The sequence below is a fragment of the Aedes albopictus genome, chromosome 3 (assembly GCF_035046485.1).
Source record: "Aedes albopictus strain Foshan chromosome 3, AalbF5, whole genome shotgun sequence".
Classification (NCBI taxonomy): Eukaryota; Metazoa; Arthropoda; class Insecta; order Diptera; family Culicidae; genus Aedes; species Aedes albopictus.
This window is the reverse complement of record NC_085138.1, coordinates 194,895,494-194,919,210: the sequence shown is the minus strand read 5'-3', so window position 1 is coordinate 194,919,210 and position 23,717 is coordinate 194,895,494. Positions and strand designations below refer to the sequence as shown.

The following is a 23,717-nucleotide window of genomic DNA, read 5'->3' as shown; positions in this document are numbered from 1 at the left end:
TACATTACTAGCGAACTTAAGGGGAAATGAGACGAACTCACCATGGTAGTCAGAAGCATTTTTCCATGGTGAAAACAAAAACTAATTTCACACAAAATTCCGAACTTGCTAACCTATTGTACCCGTGCGCTTACTATTTTTAATAAATTAATACTTTTCAGTTTGCGTTTTCGCAAAAAAAAAAAGCCGATCGACATTACCGAAACAATTTTTCTAATTAATAGCGCTTAGCGTACCGTTTCACCTTAACCACCAACACCACATGCTCACTCACGAAAAATTTGGCGCGCTCGCACTGACAGACGCCCAGGTAGGATAAAGTCGTGATTGTCGACACGGCGTCGGACTGAAAACGAAAACATCAGGGATGCATGTCAGGTCGGATGAGGAATGACAGAAAGTTCGCTGAAAACTTCGCTTCGCTAGTGCAACTGGCGAACTCCGATTTGGTGCTGCGAGGTCAATAACGTAAATATCACAACAAGCGCGAAAGGACACTGACATTTCTTTGGATGGTCCAGGTGTTTTGATAAATGTGACAGGACGTTTGACAGGTCATTTGACATAACGAGTTACTGTCAATTTGAAAAGGTCGTTACAAATCTCTTGCCATGTACGAAAATAGAGTGGCACGTCGGTTTGTCGGTGTTCTTAATACCTCATTCAGATTGTAGGTATTGGGTTTTGCATACCTGAGTTTGGTATTCTGCAGCTATTTTCTCCTGCTCGGGAAGTAGGCATTGAAGAAAATGGAAAATTGCAACTTGTTTAGTATGGGAAAGGATCAAGATTAAAAAAAAAATTAAAAAAATTCAAAATGAATCCTTTAGCAATGAAATCACCGACAAACCGACGTGTCAGCTTGTGGGATTTGGGGATAAATTTCTGGCAAATAATTCAAACTGAAATACGTTAAAACACTAGCTCCATCTATCCGATGATTTACACACTGTTCCGCATGCATCTGTGTGCGTGCATAGAGAAAAACAAGGTTAACGAAAAATACTAAATCACGAGTAAAAATCTAAAAAAATGTTTTGCCTGACCGATGGCTTAAATTCAATGCCAAAATTAATTAGCACAAATTATTTTGTTATTTTTTCATTTCTTTTGTCGTCTATCATTATGATTTCTATTGCCTCGTACTGAATTTGAATGTTTTTATAAAAATAATTTGGAATTGTTTTTGAGAGTTTATTTTAAAGCACAGTTTGCTAAATTACGTTTTTCGTGTATATAGTGTTTACATTCAGTTGTCAAATCAGGCGATCTGCAGCCACCGCTGCCTAGCTTTTCCAACCAAACAGACCGGCTATTGGAATATGGTTTCGGGACGTTTTATTTTATTTACGGCCTTGTGATTCCAGAATCCCCGAGAAAACATCCGGCAGGAAATCAAATTTGACGAGAGGCACTTGTGGAACGAACAGGTAAGTGATTATGGTGACTTCCATGGTGACTCCCATCAATTTAGGTAACCGATATGCCTTTCCAGCAGCATTTGTCGATCGTCACGGTTTGCGGAAATCCGATCAAGGAGTTGTTCCGAATGTGAGACGGAGAAATAGCCAGCGTCCAACCGTAATTCGATTGTTCCGTAACGCCAGCCCTCATAATCAACACCAGAACACCAACCGTGGGTGGAACAGTGATATTGGATGCGAAGTGATGTGGAGTAGAGAAAAAATGAAATCTAATGGAAGAATTGGAAATCTAGTAGTGACGTGTGTCTTGCAGCTACGAATACAGGCCCTGTTGAAGCTGTGTTGGGACCAGTGCTGGAGTGAGGAGGTAGTTTGCAGATGAAGATTAAATTCGCGAATTTTTGAATAATAAAATAGTGAGAATGTAGTACAATCAATTGCAATCGTTTTTCAATGATTTTTATTTGAACGAAAAAAAGGAGATAAACAGAAATCTAGAATGAATCAAATCAAAACTGATAGCTTATCAACAATGTAGAATCAAAGAACACAAAAAAAACAAAACTACTTTTCGGACGATTCTAACGGCAGGCACATCCGGCGTGCTTTACCTTTTCGCTTTACAGTTTTACTCTTGTTTGCATTAGTTGCCTTAACTTGTTTTAGGAAGCCCTGTATAAATGTATTAAACACTTTGTCGACTATTCGATCATAGCATCTCTGACAAACTACGTCCTTGAAAATGTCGTAGTTCAAACAGCTCTTCAAGCGGGTTTTAACACCTTTATGATTTTGATACAGAAATTTTCTGAAGTATTGCGTGAATGCACCGTAGCAAGTTAAGCCAATGGCATACAGATAATTGTTTGGTAGATTGTAGCTTCCGTTCCCAGTGGTTTGCTTGATCTTACAAAAATTGTACATTTCATCGTCGAGCGCCATACCATGTCCTTCTTCTATCAGCCTTTTGTGACAACTTTGATGAAACAGCCTCCTTACTGATGCTCCAAGAATGTAAATCAAACCATTCAACTCCTTGACAGGGATTTCTAGTGGTTTCGTTATATCTATCGTAGCATGTGAGTATTGAATGGTAGATTCTTCCGAGGATTCTTCGGTGCTGCACACCTGAGTATCGGTTTCATCCAGCAGTGGTCGAGCCAAGTCTTGTTCACAATTGCTACCATCGATTAGATCACTATTTTTCTCAACGATTGCGTACTTGAACGCTGCACCGAATTGTAGTGCATCGGGTGTATCATTACTTCCACATCGGCGGCGTATTTCTGAGAAGAGATTCTCAAGGCAGTCTTGCAACAGATGGTTTGTAGGAAGATACTCGCAGCTACACTCAGTTGTTAAATCCAGCCACAGCAATTTTAGTGCATTGATGTTATTTATGAATCCATCAACAAAGTTCGGATGCCGTTGTCTCATGGTCAGTTTTTTCGACTCATCACCAGCCTTAAAGTAAAATATTTAGCATTTGTGAAACATTTTATAAGGGAGAGGTCCTTAAAGTACGTTACGCTTTGGGCGGAGCAGAGGGTGGTGGCACGTGGTAGTTAAGGTGGTAAGCGCACTAAGCACAATGTGGTGTGACAATCCATACAAAAGTTTATATGTCTCATAAGCAGTGTTGCAATTTTTCGACAGGCCTTTATGATAGCGATATTTTGCTTTTTTCATTTTCTCCGTTTTGGTTTTCCTGTCAAAGTTGCTTTCCGATCAGCAACACGGGAGCGAAATGAAATAGGTACTCACACTCGCACGCAGCGTGCTGAAAGCGAGATCTGACAGGGCTAAATTTCCATTCAATTTTCTGTAGTTGAGTGTTTTCACCCGTGCTAACGTATAGGGCACTCACTCTCACAAGCCACCGCTTGAGACGAATGGCCTTTCAGCATGAGTAGTGTGTGGATGATTGGGAATTGATCTTGTTGGGTCGCTCACGAATGGAGCTCTCGGACTCTGTCAGTTCTCACATCGAGGAACTGAAAACGACCGCCGCAGTCATTCATTTTCGGCTGAAAAACAGGCACTGAGACTGATATTTTGCAGGACTGCTCATAAGTTTGACAAGGGAGGAGTGTGGGGTGATGGATATATCAAAAACTCTCAACTTTTGTACGACGTAATTTATGGACGATTCATAAAGAAATATTTAGTAATCACCTTTGAAATATCGACACACGTTTTATCAGTGAAGTACATCTTATTAAGTGTACATTTCACTGACTCCAGCAATTCCCAGTGACACGAATTTTGCTCGATGGCTGACTTATATACCTGTAAATCAAGATCTTTTATCGATTCTCAACAAAGTAAGTAAGAAAACGTACCTTTGAAACACAACGTTTCTGCCGCGTATTAAACGTATCAAATAGCTTATCAATCATGGCTACAAAGTTGGCTGTCTCTTTGGCCCGCTGCGGAAGCTCTCCCGAATCCGAGTAGTATCGGAGCGTAGCTGCCACTGACTCGCTGAGTGTTCGTGCCGCCATGGATACATTCATAGGAGAAAAGGGAGGCAATATAATATGCTTCTCTGTCAGTCTTGGTGCCAATCTGGGATTGGATACTGAATCCACCGCATAAAGCTGTTCGATGTCGTCAAAGCTAGCAATTTGACCATCAAAAACAGCATTGCACTTTTTCAGCATATTACGTGCGTTTTTCATGAGATGTGGCGAATCCCACATCACATAGACCCTTTCGCCGTCCACGGAGAAGTATGGGGTCTCGCTTCTTGCTCCTGCTTCCTTTGCCATCTTGATGTTAGTCGCAAATTGGTCCATGGCTAAGACTTTGGGAAAGAAACCTGCCTCTCTTACACGTCTAATGACTGCTTTAACTATCTCCAGTTGTTGTTCACTGCCGAGGGTGTTCTGTGTTAGAAAATATCCCAGTCCCTAGAATTATTATAATACATTTAATAATGCTTAATTTAGAATCATGCACAAATTACCTGTTTGAGATTGCTGAAAACTCCTCGCATCATGACTGTAACTGCTTCGCTAGCTAAACGTTGAGGGCTATTTTTTTCAACTTTAATTTTGGCCCCCGTATCTGGAAATCCGTGGAAAGTATCATTTTTTGCGGTGTAACAGAGACTAGATTTGATTTTCATGCCATCCATAGCAATGATTACCACGCGATCCTTTTCAGAAAGGTTGTTTGCTTTCTGTTTCAATTTTTCAAAAATGGTCCGATTCAATCCTGGACCGATCCGAATATTGTTTGTCCATCTTTTCACACTCCTTTTTGAGGGAAGACACAATGCCTTAGAACTTTTTATCATTCTGTAAGCTTTAGATCCACAGAGATACGAAGATGTCGCAAATTGTCTTAATTGACGATTGTATCTCCTTCCCTTCGGCTTCCTGGATGCGTGGGTCAAACTGTTGTGAATAACCTCGTTCGTTTTAACTGATTTCAGGAGAGCTTCATCTGATTTAGTCTTATTTCGGATCTGCTTCAGGCTTGCGGTAAGCTCGCGCACTTTCGCCCGCAGCGATTGCAGCATAGCTTCTTTTCGCTTGCATTTTCGTTCAGATGCATATAAGCGCTTCCGGACAATTTGCATTTGCTGTTTTAACGAAGAATGTGCTGTCCTTTCCGATTTCAGTTTTTGTCTCAACACCGCTATTGTTGACTCAGATGTCGTATTGCCGTAATCGTTTTTCGACATGGAAATATTCGTAATTCGAGTGTCCAAGTTTCCGTGATCATGATCTCCCACATTGCTCCACTCAATGGGCCCGGCGGAGTCTACTATGCTGCTTCTGGATCGATCATGCGGTTCCTCCATTAGAACGGGTGCCATCATTTCATTGGACGATTCAATTTCATACGGCTCATTAGAATTTAAAACAGGACAATTGGTTCGGGAATCTTCGAGGTACTCAACATTGCAATAATGCTCCATTGCACATGCTTGGTTGTCATCGATTATTCCAAAGGACGGATGGTTTGTCGGAGCAGAGCAAATGCAGGTGACTTTCGCGCAAGCTTCCGCGTCTTCTGTCAATGCAGTATTCGTGTCCGGAGCCGTTGAACAATCGGCAGTAGGAAAAGCACCTATTCTTAGCCTTGACAGAAGCATCGTATTAGTTAAAATTTGACCTCATTATATCATGTAGGATAACTTACCCCTTATCATACCTGCCTACGTCGCGAAACATTTCTGCTGGGAAATGATCTGCACATATTCTCTTGCGTTGAAATGCTGCAGGTCCAGAAGATTTGAACAAGTATTCCAGTTCCGCAGAATTGCAAAACTGCACCCAGTTGCGACATCTAACAAGGACAGAGAAAAATCACTCGTTTCTCCTCTGAAATGCACTGTGGTATATGCACGGTCACTTACAACTCTACGTCCATCGGGAACTTGTAAAAGGACTTGTTTATGCATGCTGGCTCACTGTTAAAACAATTTTTTACTTCACAAGTACGGCCCATTTTTCATGCCATCGATCGAACAATCTTCTCAGCGATTACTAAATAACGTAAATATCACAACAAGCGCGAAAGGACACTGACATTTCTTTGGATGGTCCAGGTGTTTTGATAAATGTGACAGGACGTTTGACAGGTCATTTGACATAACGAGTTACTGTCAATTTGAAAAGGTCGTTACAAATCTCTTGCCATGTACGAAAATAGAGTGGCACGTCGGTTTGTCGGTGATGAAATCTTCTAGAGCTTTTCTTCTATTCTGGGCGAATAATTGGAGAAATAATAAGACCAAAATATTATTGATGGAACGCTACGAGGCCAATGTGAATACCCAGTGTGACTGTTGTATTTTTCACACGTTTCGTAAAATAAACATGTCAAGTTCATTTTTGTGGATGAAAGTACTGATGATTTCGAGATGATCCCCGGTATTAACTCAATATCGACATAAATCGGAAAATGTTCCAAATATGCAGTTATGTATTTGTGTAATCCAGTAATTTGAGTTTAGCAAGATCTTCAATAGATGATATGGACATTTACACTATGTATTTGTTTTCGATTTTTTTTTGACATTCCGTGGAATTCCGTTTGATTTCGTCAAAGTCAATTTTTTTGAGACGAAATTTTTGGAATTTGGCGAAACGAAACGAAATTCAAAATCATAAATTTCGCCAAGCTGAATTCCGTGGAATTCCGCGGAATTTCGTTTCGAGTTGCATTTGGCGAAACTTTTCGGTATACCGCATACCCTTACCTCTTCGGGTGCTGTAGTTGATTAGATTGCTCCACCTAATTATTAGACTTCGTTTAGATAGGCACATTATAATTGCAAATCTCAATTAACTTACAAGTTTAACTAACCACGCTGGGCTCACATGGCGATGGCTAACTAGTCCAATAACAAATTGTTTTTCGAATGCACTTTTGCACTTCTCCTGAGCACCCTTAGACCGTTCGCAATGCTGTTTTATTTTGTATGGCGAGTTTTAAAATTTTTAAAACTCGCCATACAAAATAAAACAGCATTGCGAACGGCCTTACACTTTCTTCCCTTGACTTGGCTTCACTACTAATTAATACAATTGTTCAATCTTGGGTAATGTTCTAGGCACAACCTTTCTCTTCGGTGGTCAAATACTAAGAGGGCGTTCAATCTCGCTTTACGGACCTTTCATCCTATGTTCGTTCCGCGGGCTATTGTTTTAGTGATCATGCCATACATCCGTTCAATTTCGATATCGAAAACCGCCGACTTAAACTGTCTTCGATTCTACAGTAGAGTACGTATCAGAGAGTAGGAACGCTTTCGCTATGACAATATTGGCGTAGGACGCGTTTAAATGTTGTTTGAATTGGAAAAGGGAATATCTTTTATTTGATAATTTTTTATAGGGAATTTAATTTAGTTTTTTGTTATATAAAAGTTTGTAACTTGTTACATTACCCCCTACCAACGGTAAAAAAAATAAATGAAAGTTAACTGAATTTATTTTTTTTCTGTAAAATTAAACCAGTTTTTTTTCATAAATGTAAAACATTTTATTGAACTCATTTCTTAACTAACTTTTGCAGATAATTATTGAATTCTAGAATTGGAGGAAATTTAGGATATACTGATTTAGCTATGTGGATTGTTTATGCATGGGCTTGTTAGGAACACCATCTATTTCTTATTTACTTAATTTACTAATACTTCCTTCCGGACACCTTCAACAATTTGAAGCAATACTGCATATTCATGCTACATAACCCTTTTGGGTAAACTTGAGAAACCTCTCAATCATAAGCAATCATTCACCCAATGATGCATAATAACTTGTTCCTTCCGAACCCTGTCGAAAAACTGTAACCAAAACATATTATTATAATATTATAATACTCCTACTTCACTGTTCCCGTTCAGAATGACACGAACAATGTGGTGGTGTTCCCAACATCGAGCCTCTACTGTAATCAGTCGGAATTACATGGATAGAAACGATAACTTTTTTTTTTTTTTTTGACAATGGATGTAAACAACTTTTTCTTTGAGTGGTGAAAATGAATGTGTGAAGAAAAAAAGGAAAAAATCCCCAAACAAATTACGGACTGCTGGACTGAATTGCAAAGTAAGTAAATAAACTAGCTAAATGTAATGTATTTTTACGTTGTACTAGGTGTAAATTAAAACGGTGGATGTAATGACATCCAAGCCAAATTCTTAGAATTCAGCTTAAGTGGAAACTCTAGTTTGAATCGTTCAGTATTTCCCTTTGTGAACAACACTACTATTCGTAGTTAATGTTTTTGTTTTTCTTTCAGGTCATCGCTCCAATCGGATGATTGAGGTCGACAACCGAGGAGCTGGAAGGAGAATGCTCGTAAGCGACAAATTCAGGTGTTTGGAGACAATCCCTTCTGCTCAACTCTAGGTTCCAAACGTAAGTTTGTATTTCGTTGGATCTGATCCGTTGTTAGTACACTAAAAGGCAACCAACATAGCTGGCAAAATGATTGTTTACTTTTTTTGTAAGTCGCTCGCGTGGAAAACGCCCAACTTGTTTCCATGTAAGTCTTTCAACTCGTAGCAGCAGGAACCTATTACTGCTGTAACTTTTGCAGGCGCGAAAGGGTTAGCTAGCTTTGCTGAGAAGTTTTTTGATTTACTCGATTGGAAAAAATTGCGCTTCATAACCGTTTCTCCAATTTCGTATTTGAGAACGTTCTGATTTGACCTGAGATTATAATGCTTGGCGTATCTACTGTATGCTTGCCGTAGGTTTTCTTTAACTGCTTCATATATCCTTTTCAGGTTTTCGTTTACGTCCATGGGCTCATATGATATATCCTGATTGGTATCCCTCAAGTGACTATATTCAACGCCCGAACTTATGTAATTGCGCGCATAATTGATGAAATATGGCGTAAATGCTGTCGATTCGTGAACAGCTGTTCTGATTGCCATAGCTACTTTTTGGATATCCCTATCCCAGTCAGTATGATCGTCTTTAATGTAAGTTCTAATGACTGCAGCGATTACCCTATTCACCCGTTCAGTTGGGTTGTTACACGGGTGGTAATTGGCGTTACGCCAATGCGTGACGTGATATTTTTTTAAAAGGTTTTCAAACTCTTTAGATTTGAATTGGGGCCCATTATCTGATATTAGTATTTCAGGGACCCCAAATAAAAGGAATACCATTTCTTCAAGAAATTTTGTTAGAGCGGTAGTTTTTGCCTCTCGTAATGGCTGAATTATAACAAATTTCGAAAAATGATCTGTTACAACCAATAACACGGTATTTCCTTTCCGTGACCGTGGTAAGGGACCAATAAAGTCTACCGAAATTGTTTGCCATGGCAATGACGCTAACTTTTGTTTCCCCATCATTGGTTTAGTATTCGTATTAGGGTATTTCGTCTGCTTACAAATGTCACAACCTTTGCAATACTGCCGAACGTCATTTTCTATTCCCGACCAATAATATCGTTCTAACAGCCTCTTATAGGTCTTATTGCGACCAAAATGGCAATTATCATGAGCATCTTGTAAGATTTTCAATCGCTCCTGCTTTGGTGGCATATATTTCCAATCAAAATTGGCGTCAGCTAGCCCAGATGGCCTAAGCTTGTAAATTCGGTCTCTGACTACTCTAAAGTCTTTATATTTATCTTGATTAGCCAAGATTTTTGTTTTGAAAGTTTCATATTCTACGTCTTGTACCTGGATACTATTCACCGCCCTCGATAATGCATCTGCAGCAATATTTAGAGACCCCTTTCGATATTGCAATTCAAAATCATACTGCTGTAACTTTAACGCCCAGCGAATCAATTTTGCGGATCCTTTCTCTGCACTGATTTTACTCAACCAAACTAAACTTTGTGCATCTGTGACGACCGTGAATCTTGAGCCTTCGACGTAATGTTTAAATTTTTCAATAGCCAGGATGACTCCTAAACACTCCTTTTCTGTTGGAGCGTATTTCCGTTGGGAAGCAGACAACTTTTTTGAAAAGAATGCTATTGGTCTACGCACATTGTCCTGAATTTGGACAAGTACTGCCCCAACGGCCACATCGGATGCATCCGATTCTATAATAAATTGTTGCGCAAAATCAGGATTTGCCAAGACGTTTGGGGATGTTAGTACCGATTTCAGCTTCAGAAAAGACTCTTCAGCTTCCTTTGTCCACACCATTTTCCCTTTACCTTTCTTGAGTAAGTCAGTTATCGCCGGGACGATTTGGAACGTATCCCAGAAATCAACACCTAGAATCAGCTGCTTGGTCACTTGCGGTATTAATAACGTTGGCACCACATTTGTCCGTCCATTGTAAGTATAGGGGATTTGGACCACTCCTTCACATCCGTACAATGTCCCGTCTGCCGTTTTGATTTGGAGGTTGATTGGTTGTACTCGAAACTGATGCTTTTCAATTAATTGTCTGGAATTTATTATGCTCACGCTAGCCCCTGAGTCAAGCAATGCGGTTATACTAGTACCTAAAATGTTCACTTCAATATGAGGGCACTTTTGTGGTTTGGTATTGATGTGGAAAGATTGAGCAAATTTCGACAACTCCATGGGAGGATGCTCAGCTGGTACAGAAAAATCCCTCCCTATGATCTTTCCGCGTACTCGTTTTCCTGCTGTGTTGGAAGAAAACGGTGATCGTTTGGGCAGTTAGCAGTAATGCAATTCATATGGCCACAAAAGTGACAAAATATTTTTTTCGGACGCTGGCAGTCCCTCCAGAAGTGACCAAACTGGCGACAATTCCAGCACAAAATGTTATTCTGGCCATTTGCGTCAGTGATTGGTACGTTATTTGCTGCACTCAGAGCTGGTTCTCGAGGCTTTTCAACATTTTTCTTGCGATTAATGATCTGATTTATTGCATTCAACTCTTCTTCGGTTTCCTCTTCCTGAATCCCTAAATTTTCGATTTCGTCCACATTGTTAACTTGATGAGGTCTAGTTCTTGGATATGACGAGTAAGTACGGTACATTGCCTTATCTAACCCATGGCATATTGCTATCAATTCCTCAACATGACCTATGTTATACATGGTAAGGAACGGCTTATAGCTATCTATCATGTTTTCCAAAATAATGTCCAACTTTCTAGCTTCCGTCATGGGCTTGGTTAGCTGCTGGGCTAACTTTTCCATTGCTCCAATAAATGCATTAAATGTTTCTTGTGGTAATTGCCTTCTATCTAACATTTGTCGTTCAATCACTTTGTCTTTGTTTGGAAGCTCGAAGCGCAGACGAAGCTGATGCTTGAAACTCGTCCAATTACCAAACTTGTGGCAGAAGGTGTAGTACCACTCTTCAGCCTCCGAGCCCTCCTTCAACAGGAAGTTGGCTTGGCTAAGTAATTCTTGTTCGGAAATTTTATTATTTTGGGCCAATATTTCTACCCTATTTAGAAACTGTGTAACTGTAGGCCCTCTAGAATCCCCACTGAAATTAATCCTCCACTTACTTATCGGCACCTGCCACTTATTCCTCCCATCCAATTGCTGACGATTCCATTGCATGGGTATTGTTCCATCTCCTAACGAAGAGACGTGAGACGCTACTGAGTTGGGATATCGCTGTCGGTTGTAACGTGGGTCGTCTCTGTTTTCCTGAGGATCCCTACCTACTGCTACCTCTGGCCGCCAAGCAGATACTGGATGGTCATACTGCAGGCCTGGTGGCTGTGCCCCGGATGGCTGTGGAACCGGTGGTCGCATGAACGGTGGATGTGAGCTCAGCTGTGGTGGTGCTGATAGTTGTTCCGCAGATGGTTGTGGAGCGAGCCGCAGTGGCAAGGGTTGTTCTGGAGCTTGTGGTTGGGTGCACGCATAAGCTGTCGACACTGGTGGAGCTGTCGGCGCTCTTTGATTCGGCGGCGGTGTAGGTGATATCGGTGGTGGGGGCAGTACTAGATCTTGTTCCGACCACGCAGGAGTTGATGCCCTTTGCGGACCCATTGCCATCTTAAGTTGGTCCATCATCGCTGAAAACTGTGTAGTTAGGGTATCCTGAATATACTTGTTTATCTCTTCTTTCCACTGGTCTACATTAACTGTTCCCGACCCTGGGTGTAGACTCTCTGGTTCTCTTCTTCTCGGAAGTAGTGGTTCTGGGTTATACTGATCCTGTAGACTCGCATGACCCCCTGTAGCTACATCTAAAAGGCCTTCTTCGTTATCGAACCGGATTTCATTCAACCTTTGATTGAAGTTGCGTACCGAATCTTGAGCGTACGTAGGAAAGTGTCCCAGAGGGGGTGCACTTCTCCTCCGGTCAGCCGGCCCTCCGTGTCTGTCCAATAGTCCTTCAATTTCTGCAATAAGGCCGTCTCGAAGTCGTTGCTGCTCCCTTGTGACTGAATTTGCCCGCAATATCCTCAATCTACAGTGACGCAAGCGTGAAATGTGTTTAGGCTCAGGGAAAATTTCGAGCACATGTTTTATGTCCTGAATTTTTCCTTTTACAGTATCGTATTCCTCAATAATCGATTTCTTTCCTCTTAGCTGTTTCGGTTTTCGTACTTCTTCCAATTGCGCATTTCTCAAAACATTTCGTTGCTCTTGTAAAGTTCCCTCTAACGGCAAACACCGAATTTTTAATTCGAATTCAACTTCATCAGCAAGCAAATCATTTGGGTTAATGAACGATTCAAACTGTCCCTGTTGTCCCGAGTCCATTTTAATTCTATTTTTTTTTTCTATCTTTCCAGGAGAACTCAACAAACCCGGAATTCAAAATAAGAAAAACAAAACAAATTTTAAATTTTAGAAGGTACAAATTAATGCTTCTCAGAATATTGTGAAATTCAAAATATATATACAACTTAACCAAATCAATTCTTAAATGTAATCCAATCCAAACAAAGTATCTAATTCAGTATGTCCAAAATTGTAACTTAAACTTAAGTCTTATATTAATCTAAATGAGTTCAATAAAATCTGATTTTTTTTTACCTAAACCAAACCAAAATTTTCTTACAAAATCCGTTAGTTGGGCGCCAAATGTAACGGGAGCGAAAGGATAACGAAAGGAAGGAACAAAACAGCCTCCGCTTAAGCGCCAGGCAAGTCGGAAACTTGCCGCGAAGGAGCGTGTCAATCTCAAAATCCCGTACCCGGCCGAGACCTCAGGGCGAGTCCTTGTCTTAAGCCTCCAATCCCAAAACCGAAACTTCTGATCGCACGGACTAAATACAACAACCGAAATCTTAACCAACTCCAGGGTGGACTGGTTTCCTTTGAAGGTTTGCCAAATCCAGAGCCTATTCTACCACGACCGCGAAGGTAAAACTTGATTAAAAGATCCCTTAGTCAGACCACAATTTCGTCAATTCGTCACAATACTACTAGGGCAGCGTTATTCATTGTTCGGGGGTAACATTTTATTGGATCAATTTCAAAATCCCTACTTTGCCTATCTCCATTCGATTCACTTAATCTAGGGTTAGTTCGATTTACATGGGTTCAGTTTTGTTCGAGCAGCTGCCCTTTCTCATACCTGTGCATGCTTCTGTTTCCTCACCTGCTGGTTGCAGTTGCAGTTGCACCAGCTGGAGGGGCCCCTTTAGGTAGGCCACGCGTCAGCCTTACCCGAGTAACGGTTCTCGCTCGGTGACGTCGGTGGTGAGTTGTCCCGCCGTGGTGAATTAGTGCGGGTCGGACTAACTTGTCTGTTCGTTTAAGTGTCACGTCAGAACGGCTCTATGACGCAACGATGATGATGACCTCATCGACCAACCTCGTGGGCTAGTTTCTCACAGGGCGTACCGAGCGGCCACTACACTCCAGGTTTAGACTGGTCCTGGGGGTTAGACCTTCGCTTGAAGGATTACCTTCAAACGGGTTTACACAAAATTAACTTTTTATTCTTGAGGAGCACAATTAAAATGTTTACCTGGTGTTGGCACAGAACTAATTTAACCTCTTCGGGTGCTGTAGTTGATTAGATTGCTCCACCTAATTATTAGACTTCGTTTAGATAGGCACATTATAATTGCAAATCTCAATTAACTTACAAGTTTAACTAACCACGCCGGGCTCACATGGCGATGGCTAACTAGTCCAATAACACATTGTTTTTCGAATGCACTTTTGCACTTCTCCTGAGCACCCTTACACTTTCTTCCCTTGACTTGGCTTCACTACTAATTAATACAATTGTTCAATCTTGGGTAATGTTCTAGGCACAACCTTTCTCTTCGGTGGTCAAATACTAAGAGGGCGTTCAATCTCGCTTTACGGACCTTTCATCCTATGTTCGTTCCGCGGGCTATTGTTTTAGTGATCATGCCATACATCCGTTCAATTTCGATATCGAAAACCGCCGACTTAAACTGTCTTCGATTCTACAGTAGAGTACGTATCAGAGAGTAGGAACGCTTTCGCTATGACAATATTGGCGTAGGACGCGTTTAAATGTTGTTTGAATTGGAAAAGGGAATATCTTTTATTTGATAATTTTTTATAGGGAATTTAATTTAGTTTTTTGTTATATAAAAGTTTGTAACTTGTTACAATGGTTTTCCGCCGAAGCTCATTAGACGGATTCGTGCGATGCTTTTCGAAATCAAGTGTACGGGTTGCGGATGAAATTTCGTCATCGTTCGTAACCTTAGACGGGCTGAAGCAGGGCGATGCTCTTTCGAACTTACTGTTCAGCACCGCGCTGGAAGGAGCGATAAGGAGAGCTGGTGTGCAAAGGAGCGGAACTATTGTCACGAGGTTGCATATGCTCTTGGGCTTCACGGATGATATCGACATCATCGAGATCGACCGCCAGGCCTTGGAAGAGGCGTTCATACCTTTTAAAAGGCAGACTGCGAGGATTGGACTAACGATTAACACCACAAAGACCAAGTACATGATTGCTGGTGGTCAACGACGGTCCGGTCGTGGTAGTGGTGACGAAGTGGTTCTAGGTGGTGAAAAGTTTGACGTTGTGAACGAATTTGTTTATCTTGGTACTCTAGTAACGTGCGACAATGATGTTATCCGCGAGGTGAAAAGACGAATTGTAGCTGCGAATCGGGCCTTTTTCGATCGGCGAAACCAGCTGAAGTCCCGTAGGCTGCAAACGAAGACAAAACTCGCGTTGTACAAGACTCTGGTACTTCTGGTCGCTTTATACGGCCATGAATCGTGGGACGTGGAGAGAAGCTGATCGGATAGCCTTTGGAGTCTTCGAACGTAAAGTGCTGCGAACAATACTCGGCGGTAAACTGGAGGACGGCATCTGGCGGCGTCACATGAACCACGAATTGTACCAAGTATATAAAGAGATGAATATAGTGAAGCGAATAAAACACGGCAGGCTGCGGTGGGCTGGGGACGTAGCTCGTATGCCGGAAGAACGACAAGCTAAATCTATATTCAGCAGAGAACCAGGAAGGGGCCATCGGCTTCGTGGTGGGCCGCGTACACGGTGGCTTTTTGCAGTTGAGGAGGACCTAACGGCTCTAAACGTTCGGGGTGACTGGAAGCAATTGGCCCAGGACCGAGAACAGAGGAGGCAAATGCTTCGTTCGGCGTAGACTCACCGCTACGAGTTGTAGCTCATCAAGTATCAAGTAAGTAAGATTGAAGTCATGCCTTGAACTCTGAGAACCATATGTTAGAGTTATTTGCACACGCAAAACAACAGCTTGCTCCAGAAATCAAAACTAAATCGAACAAGAGTAAGTAAACTTCTCAATAAGATTCCTGAATACCTATGTACTCGGGATGACCTGGTTGAAGTCAGGCCTTGAGTTCAACGAGCTGTAGATAAACTTTAATCACATATGTTAAACCTGAGTGGAACTTGTGTGACTTTGTTGTGGTCTAGCCGCACTAGTTTTTCATGTACCATATTTTCAAGTTCAGCTTCTGAAAAGAGTTGTACGTGATTGAAATTAGATATGTTGAAATGACATTTGAAAATAGACACGGGCTACAATTGGTACGGCTGTTGCAGCTGCTGGATGTCGTCGCTGTGTCGATCGAAAGACGAGGCCTCACTGCAATGATCGTTGTCGTTCCAGTCGGGAAAATTTTCTCGACTTCTTGGGCATAGTGTATTATGTATTGGACTTGCCTCACAATATACAAATTCATGCAATGGCAGGCAAAGAAAGCCCTTCAATTAATAACTGTGGAAATGCTCAAAGAACACTAAGTTGAAGCGAGGCAGGCCAGTCCCAGTGGGGACGTAGAGCCATAAAAAAGAAGAAGAAGGCTTTCGTCGCCTCTTCCCTTGCAATATATTAAGGCTTTCGAATACACATTGCCTCTCGTTTCTATGATCCAGGAACGGGGTGCCTGATGCATTTTCCGGTTCATTTGCTGACAGTTTTCTCTTTAACCGGAGTTTTCAGTAAACAGTTGCTCAAAGTGATGGAATCGACGGAACAATCTTTCACATAATGAAATCGACGGAAAGATTTATACTTACGAGGATTGTTATTGATAATAATAATAATAATATTAATAATATTAATAATATTAATAATGATGATATCATTATTCCCAACTAACAATTGCAAGTCACAAACAAGCAAGCTTGCTGAATTATTGCTTCATAATGGTAATGATAGCTGAACTAAAATTATGCTCTATACATTACTGTTTAAATGATTTTTCAATTGAGAAAATAGTCAATGTTCGACTTTCCTCGTCGGTATCAACAATGATGAATTAAAACACTTTTCAAAAGTTTAACAAAAAACTTATTCGACAAGCATTGATTCCTGAACAAAAGAGTTTAACAAAACATTTGTCTGCATCTTATTAAGCTGATGTATCCATAAGCATATGCTCCTGAACAATGTGCTTTTCAAATAAACGCCTTCAGCCCGCCATAGTTTGACTTGGAACTTTGTTCAGATTATGGGATAAATCATGGCTAAAACTGTTTAGACAACCAAGTTATTAAAGAACCAAAATTTTAAACGAATCACATAAAATAAAATAGAATAGAAGTTTGTAGTATAACATTGAGTGCCAAGAGACGTAATCAACGTAAGAATGAGGCATTTATTTATTAGTCTGTAACAAGATATCTTGTACCTTGATTATTATATTTGCTCGATTCCACTGGTGCATGCTCCGTTGTCCGTTGTCTAATGTTAAGTTTAAAACAGTCTGTACAACCGAAAGCTGAAGACGTTGTCCGTGTCTTTTTTTATTATATTTTTTATCTTCCGCAGCAGTTCGATTGTACGAGACGCTTGGATCGACGCATTTGGCATTTCAGTGCTGTCGTGTTTACTGAATAGGGGAGACTGGGGACTTTTTCTAAACTTACCTGAAACTTTAAGAAAAACACAAAACTAGATCCGATTTCCATGCAAAATGGCAGGTAAACATGTATTGCAAGTTAATACACAACAGAAGGCCTTTAAATTATTGTTAAAGTTTTCAAAACTGTGTTTTTATGAAGGCATGTCTTATGATGCATTTTTGAAAAATGGGTGACACTTGATCCCCCTTTGAGCACATGGTTTATTTAAAGGGAAAATAATCCCAGAGTCTTCCTATTCATTTTCTATTCGAGTTTTCTTGTATTTTCGATGAATATGGAGGGTTTGAAATTGTAAGATTTCCTTAAATTTTTAAGGATATGCCGTATTTTCAAAATGGGGAGACTTGATCCCCCTTTTCTTGGTTTGTACTGAAGTTATAATTATCTGACACATTTTATCGTTGAATAGACTAGAATTCCAATTAAATAGAGGCTTCCGAATAGAATTTTATTTTTCACATGTATAATGTGTGTGTAATCCACGAGGGATTAAGTCTCCCCATGTCACTGTTGTGTATACTAAGCTGAAATAATTAAAATGTGTTAACAACAGCCTTATTTGGATAAATAAGTTTGAAAGTATTTTATTCAAACTATGTACTGTGAAATTTTGACACGATTTGGTTCAATTTTCACAAAGTTATTGAGATTTTTCGGAATCGCCTTAAAGATTTCTGAAGGACTGAAAACAAACAATCAGCCGTTAAAAAATAATGCAATGTACAATCGAAATCACTTATAGCCAAAACATAGTCGTTTGTCAAGGAGTATTTTTGGAAAAATTATGCTAGAAGAAAAATGTTTTTGATTCCGAGCAAATATGGGGGGAACAAGTCTCCCCAGGGATGAAGTCTCCTCAGTCTCTCCTACTGTTCCTACACTCACCTAGATAATCAAACAGCATTCAGAAATCGACACATTTCATGTATCCCTAAACATCCTTATGCACTTTTTATTGAACATAATATCAAGATTCCATAACAAAAGCATAAATAAAAAATTGCTTAACGGATCTTCGACTGAGCATGAGTAGATTACCTGAACAGATGATGTGAATGCAACATGTCCAAGACCATACCGCACCACATATTGTCATACATTTTTAAAGATCGATATTCAATAATAAAAATAAAAACGTATTCATGTCGCAATAAGTTCGTCTGGAAACAATATCTTCAATAAGGACCAACACTTTTTGGCCGCATTCGATACAAGTTTTCTCACCGTGCGATAAAAATACTGACAGCGAAATCAGAATGGAAAACACGTATTTTGGGCTGAACAGCTGTTGAAGCGTTGTTCAGTTGATTACCTCGTGCTGTGCTAATTCACCACTGCTGAACACAAGTTCAGGAGTGATCATTATTGAGTCATGGGAAGATTATGTTTTGCTTTGAGCGCTGCATCTCACCATCTCTAGAATGGCGCAGATAGGAAGGCATGCGGCTGGCAATCGACAGGTCTCGAGTTCTAATCCGGATTTAGGTAATTTTGTATGTAATTGGGTAACTCTCGCTGAGACCGTCCCACTATTTACACCATGTCTTCAAAAATGTATAAGGTGGCGATTTTCTGAAAGTCCTCCCCAAAAAGGTAAGGAAAATGCATTTGTTTAATGAAATTCATGGACCCCCCGTTAGTTAGCGCCACAAGCATTTTGGTGAACCCCTCGATTTTGGTCAATTGTTGGCTCATTTAAACCGTTATAACTCAAAAGTTTCGCCAGAAACCACTTAAAAACTATAGGTTGTTGGAAAGATAAAAGATAGAAGTACTATTTGCAGTTATAAAAAGTTTGGTCGGCCATATTGATTTCGGCCGCCATCTTGAATTTATGTACCAAAACATTTTTTTCACCATGTTGGCAACCACCGATTTTCAAAATTTTTGCATCAATCGAAAGCGGGGACATTTTTACACAACATATCAAAAATTTAGAGATGTATCTTTTTCCTATCAAAAGTTATCTGCACTTTTGTAAATCATGACACGTTTTCTCCATACATTTCCATGCGCACCGGCAATGAGACGCAACAGCATCAAAGTTGGCGCCTGCTTGTATACACAAATGCACCTGCAGCAAAATAAGGGCAAATCGGAGGTTCGTTCTCATTTTTAACTGTTTCTCAACAATGCGGGCATTGCTTTTTAAACTTTTTTGGTGTTTTGAAAAGCAGAAACTTTCAACTTTTCATTAGTGGATTCAGATTTAGAATAAATGTTCGTTAACACTGTGAAATAACGCTGCATTTATGTAAACAATCGGCACCTGACCCAGTGCGCAAAAGTGGCATGATTCACAAAAGTGCAGATAACTTTTGATAGGAAAAAGATACATCTCTAAATTTTTGATATGTTGTGTAAAAATGTCCCCGCTTTCGATTGACGCAAAAATTTTGAAAATCGGTGGTTGCCAACATGGTGAAAAAACAGTTTTGGTATAAAAATCCAAGATGGCGGCCAAAATCAATATGGCCGACCCAACTTTTTATAACTGTAAATAGTAGCCCTATCTTCTCTCTTTTCAACAACCTATTAGTTTTTAGGTGGTTTCTGGCGAAACTTTCGAGTTATAACGGTTTAAATGAACCAACAATTGACAAAAATCGAGGGGTCCGCCAAAATGCGTGTGGCTCTAACTAACGGGGGGTCCACCAATTTGATCAACCAAATGCATTTTCCTTACTTTTTTGGGGAGGACTTTCAGAAAATCGCCACCTTAAACATTTTTGAAGACATGGTGTAAATAGTGGGACGGTCTCAGCGAGAGTTACCCAATTCTTATTTCATAATAGGTGTTCTCAACATGAGAGCAAATAATTACTCTCGTGAGAGTTCAACATTTTTGCATTTTATTTATTTTCTGTCATTTTTGCCAAAGCTTAATAACAACTTTCTTGTACATTTGTAAAACGCTTCGAACAACAAAAAAATAAGTTGGTGCACAACATGATGCTTTATAACTTCTCCAAATTTGTGTGAACAAAACCCGAACATAGGTTGAACGTGAAAATAATTCAAATGTTATTCAACATTATGCTGGATTAATTCGTCATAATGGTGCCTGTTAAATGAGTAATTCATTTCCGTTTTCAAGAATCGTAAACGTTTTACCAAAAACCAATAGAGAGCTCTATTTAACCCACATCAACTTCGAACTGCTAGCCCAAATGTTCAGGGATATGCGCGGGAGCCTCTTAACGGACAAATGAGATATGATTGAAAGGTGGAAGCAGCACTTCGAAGAGCATCTTATTGGCACAGAGAACGTAAGCTTGGGAGAGAAAAAGTTGTGATTCCGAATTAAACCGCCTGAAATAAAAGCATTGGGATAAGTCCAAAGCAATAATTTAAGACAAATACACTGTAGGTTGTTAATCATAAAGATTATTTTTAAAGTTATCGAATTGCAATGCCTGATAGTAATAGTCATCTGAACAATTAAACGCATTTCTTGCGAAGTGCGGTCGTCAGATTTAGCGAAAACGTTTAATCAAATGTATGAAGTTGGCAGAACACGAATCAGCACTACAGGCAATCACTGTTTAAGTGCTGCTAATTAGTCACAAATGTTCATTCGAATTCCGTTGTCTATATGTGCAGGCATGTATGAAGTTCAACGTTGCATGTCTTGCGCCTAATTCGTGGCAGGCATCATTGTGCCGAATCTATTTTAGTTATAATTATAACATCAAGTATAATTGTTCCACATTTATTTTATGCAGTCATCCCACCACCACCAGAATTAATTGTTACGCCCACCAATTAACGATTTCACCGAAAATGCTATCATGGGACGAGAATCAATTACGTGCTGCTCTCGCACTTCCAAGTACCTACGTACCTATCGTTTTGCGCCATAAATTAGAGTCCTTGCTTGGGGTGAACACTTTGCCTGTTTGCTCAAAATGTGTGGTAATTTATTTTTGGCCGAGTGTTCGGAGTGTTTCGGAACATTTTACGCTAGTGGGGGAGGAAGAGTCCTAGAGGACTACGTGCTTCTCGAGAAGTTATAATCAAAGATAAAACACGCCCGCCATGTTTCGACCCCGGTGGGGGACGTGGCTCTCACTGTGATGGGGGCTATTTAGCACGAGATTTAAATCACCGACTGGGGCGTAGGTATTAGCTGCTACGAAAATGGCTCGTCCGCAATGCTAAACAATTATGCAGTTCGTAGCTTAGATTATGACCGGTATCCAGGGAAGCAACGGGAGATTTGGAATACAAATTTGATTTCATAGAACAAAGTGTAGTGAACCGGAGGGGGTGTTTTGTTTTTGCCAATTTTTCCTGTTAAGATTTATATCTCAATAGTGTACAGTGTTGTTGCTTCAAGACGAATAATTGAAATACTAGCATATGCTGAAACTGTATTAGAAACGTAGCATCGAGAGCTTTATTGCCATAATTCTTTAAGGTAACGTTAGCGCTTTTGGCCTATATCTGGTGCTACATGTGCAGAAGGGGAAGTGTGTTAGGTAAAAAATCTGATTGGATTCACAATAGTAATTTTGTGCAATTTTTGGATAGTTATGGATACTTTTTTAATTGATTTCCTCAACAAAATTCGTTGATTGATTTCCGAAGAATTCTGCTAGATTAAGATTTTTATAAATAAATTTGTATTGAAATTAAATATAATTTCACCACGAATTCATTTGCATATCAATCTCTCGACCATTTTTTTTGTAGAACTTATTAAAATTTCAAATCAATTCACTTAGATTTTTGTACAACGGTTTCCACAAATTGTTCGACATTATTTTTTCAAAATTTCTTCTATAAATGTGGAATTCACTTTCGAACTGAGCTGATAACTCAGTACATATTGCTGTGTGCGTTCAGGATGCAAACGGTGCCCAAATGCGCTCGAAACGCGGTAATACATGTTACCAAAGGCAACGTAGCAATCATAGCCAATATCACCGCCAACCTAGGATTCGAAAGCTCTCACTGACATCTGGTTACTTGTTAGAAAATCTTACCGCATTTGGTGCTCCAACATTTGATAAATATTTGCATCTTGAATACACACAGAAGACACTCTGAAAGAGCTTTCCAAGACGCCCAAGATCAATAAATTGCCAGTCATTAATCTGTGAAAAGTTGATTGATCAGGTTGATCATTCATTCTCTACAGAACGCTTTGCCATCTGCTTACCCTTTCACCAATTTAACACGGAAGGCCTAAAGCTTCCGGCTCTGCAAATTGTCAAAGAACACATTTTTTTTTGTCGCGTATGCATCCTGCACTGGACTTCCTCTTCCATCTTCCCAGCAAAGCCGCCGAAAAACCGGTAGTCATTAATCAAGAACGTAATCCTGAAACAAAATAAAACGACCAAGAAAGATCAATAAGCCGACGACCGCGCCGAATAATAAAAAGTTATAATCTTTTCTCAAATTGCTCTAGCATGACTAACGAATCGTCGGCTTCCGTCGGTTAGGCCGATCTAACCTATACGGCACCATGGTGGTGCACTTTTCACGCTTTTATCCAGTCTGCTACCATGAATAAATCAATTTTATGATGGAAAACTTTTTTAATTAGACTGTTTTCTCGCAGCAAATATTTCCGCCCAGAAGCCAGCCAGCCAAACAGCCAGCCCGCCAGCCAGTGTGCAAGCAGTAGCAGCACTGACGATGCCGGAAGCAAACCACAAAGAATTTTGCACCACAACCACACCCCCAGGAAAAAGTTTGGCAGACGAAGAGTCGTGTGCGTATTTGTACTCCCACGAAACGCAACGCAACGCTATGAATCGAACGAACAGTCGAACGAACAGTCCCGACAATCCAACTCATTAGACTGAAGTCAAACACCGGTTCGATGGGGCTTCACAGTGTGGCCCACTGCAGGTCAAAAAATTGGTGAAAATATTGTTCATTTTTCATAACTTCAGCGCTGAGGATAAACACAGTTCTGTCTTCCTCGTTCAAGAGGTGGTTCCTCGGGTTATGTGGGATTAACTCACTTAAAACTCATTCTCTCTCTTCCTTACCTTCGCAGTACGCCCGTTAGGGATGACTTCGAGAAAGGGGGAGGGGTTACTGAGTACTCTCTATTGGTTAGCGTTCCACCAGCTACCGCCTTAAGTTGTCCTCTTTCCCCTGGAAGCGTGGGTCCTGGCTAGTACTATAGACTACCCGTTCGACTCAAGTTCCTAGATTGCTGCTGGTCGGCCCGCCATTTTCTCTGTAGTTCAAGTACGATTCGGAAGACCGTGGAAGTAAGGAATCCCACTTGTCCGCCCCCATACACATCCTTTCAACAATGTTGTCCGGAGTGATATCTCTTCCGCATATTTCCTGCATACTCGACCTTTGCTTCACATACCATGGGAATTAATAGAGCACATGTTCCGCGGTCTCGTCGTAGTCTGCGCATTCTGGACATGCGGGGGAGCCTGCATGTCAGAATCTGTATCCCCCAAAGCACTCATGGCCTGACAGAAATTGTGTCAAGTGAAAGTTCACCTCGCCATGGGGCCTGCTCGTCCATCTAGCCACGTTTTGCCGGTATGAGTCTGTGTGTCCATCTAACC

The 23,717-nt window shown here is 40.5% G+C and overlaps 1 protein-coding gene and 2 long non-coding RNA genes across 3 annotated transcripts in view; 1 reads left to right on the top strand and 2 right to left on the bottom strand.

Moving 5' to 3' along the window:
* Positions 1-845: 845 nt before the first annotated feature.
* Positions 846-1,861, top strand: LOC115261338 (uncharacterized). Its single transcript, XR_003894890.2, has 2 exons — positions 846-1,430; positions 1,496-1,861. It is a non-coding gene; the product is annotated as an uncharacterized LOC115261338 (long non-coding RNA).
* Positions 1,862-3,359: 1,498 nt separating this feature from the next.
* The window catches only part of LOC134284105 (uncharacterized), a 259,257-nt gene continuing 238,899 nt past the window's right edge, over positions 3,360-23,717 (bottom strand). The window contains exon 2 of the long non-coding RNA XR_009995626.1: positions 3,360-3,490. This is a non-coding gene — a long non-coding RNA (uncharacterized LOC134284105). The remainder of the gene's footprint in view (positions 3,491-23,717) is intronic.
* LOC134284104 (uncharacterized) lies at positions 3,504-4,728 on the bottom strand. Its single transcript, XM_062842407.1, has 2 exons — positions 4,393-4,728; positions 3,504-4,336 (listed from the first exon to the last, which is right to left on the bottom strand). The coding sequence occupies exons 1-2, from the start codon at positions 4,723-4,725 to the stop codon at positions 3,731-3,733; spliced, it is 939 nt and encodes a 312-aa protein (XP_062698391.1). The 5' UTR covers positions 4,726-4,728; the 3' UTR covers positions 3,504-3,730.

Coding starts and splice junctions, on each gene's coding strand:
- LOC134284104 (XM_062842407.1), bottom strand. CDS start 4,725: ATGATAAAAAGTTCTAAGGCATTGTGTCTTCCCTCAAAAAGGAGTGTG. Junction 4,337..4,392: donor TTTTCAGCAATCTCAAACAG/GTAATTTGTGCA, acceptor TAATAATTCTAG/GGACTGGGATATTTTCTAAC.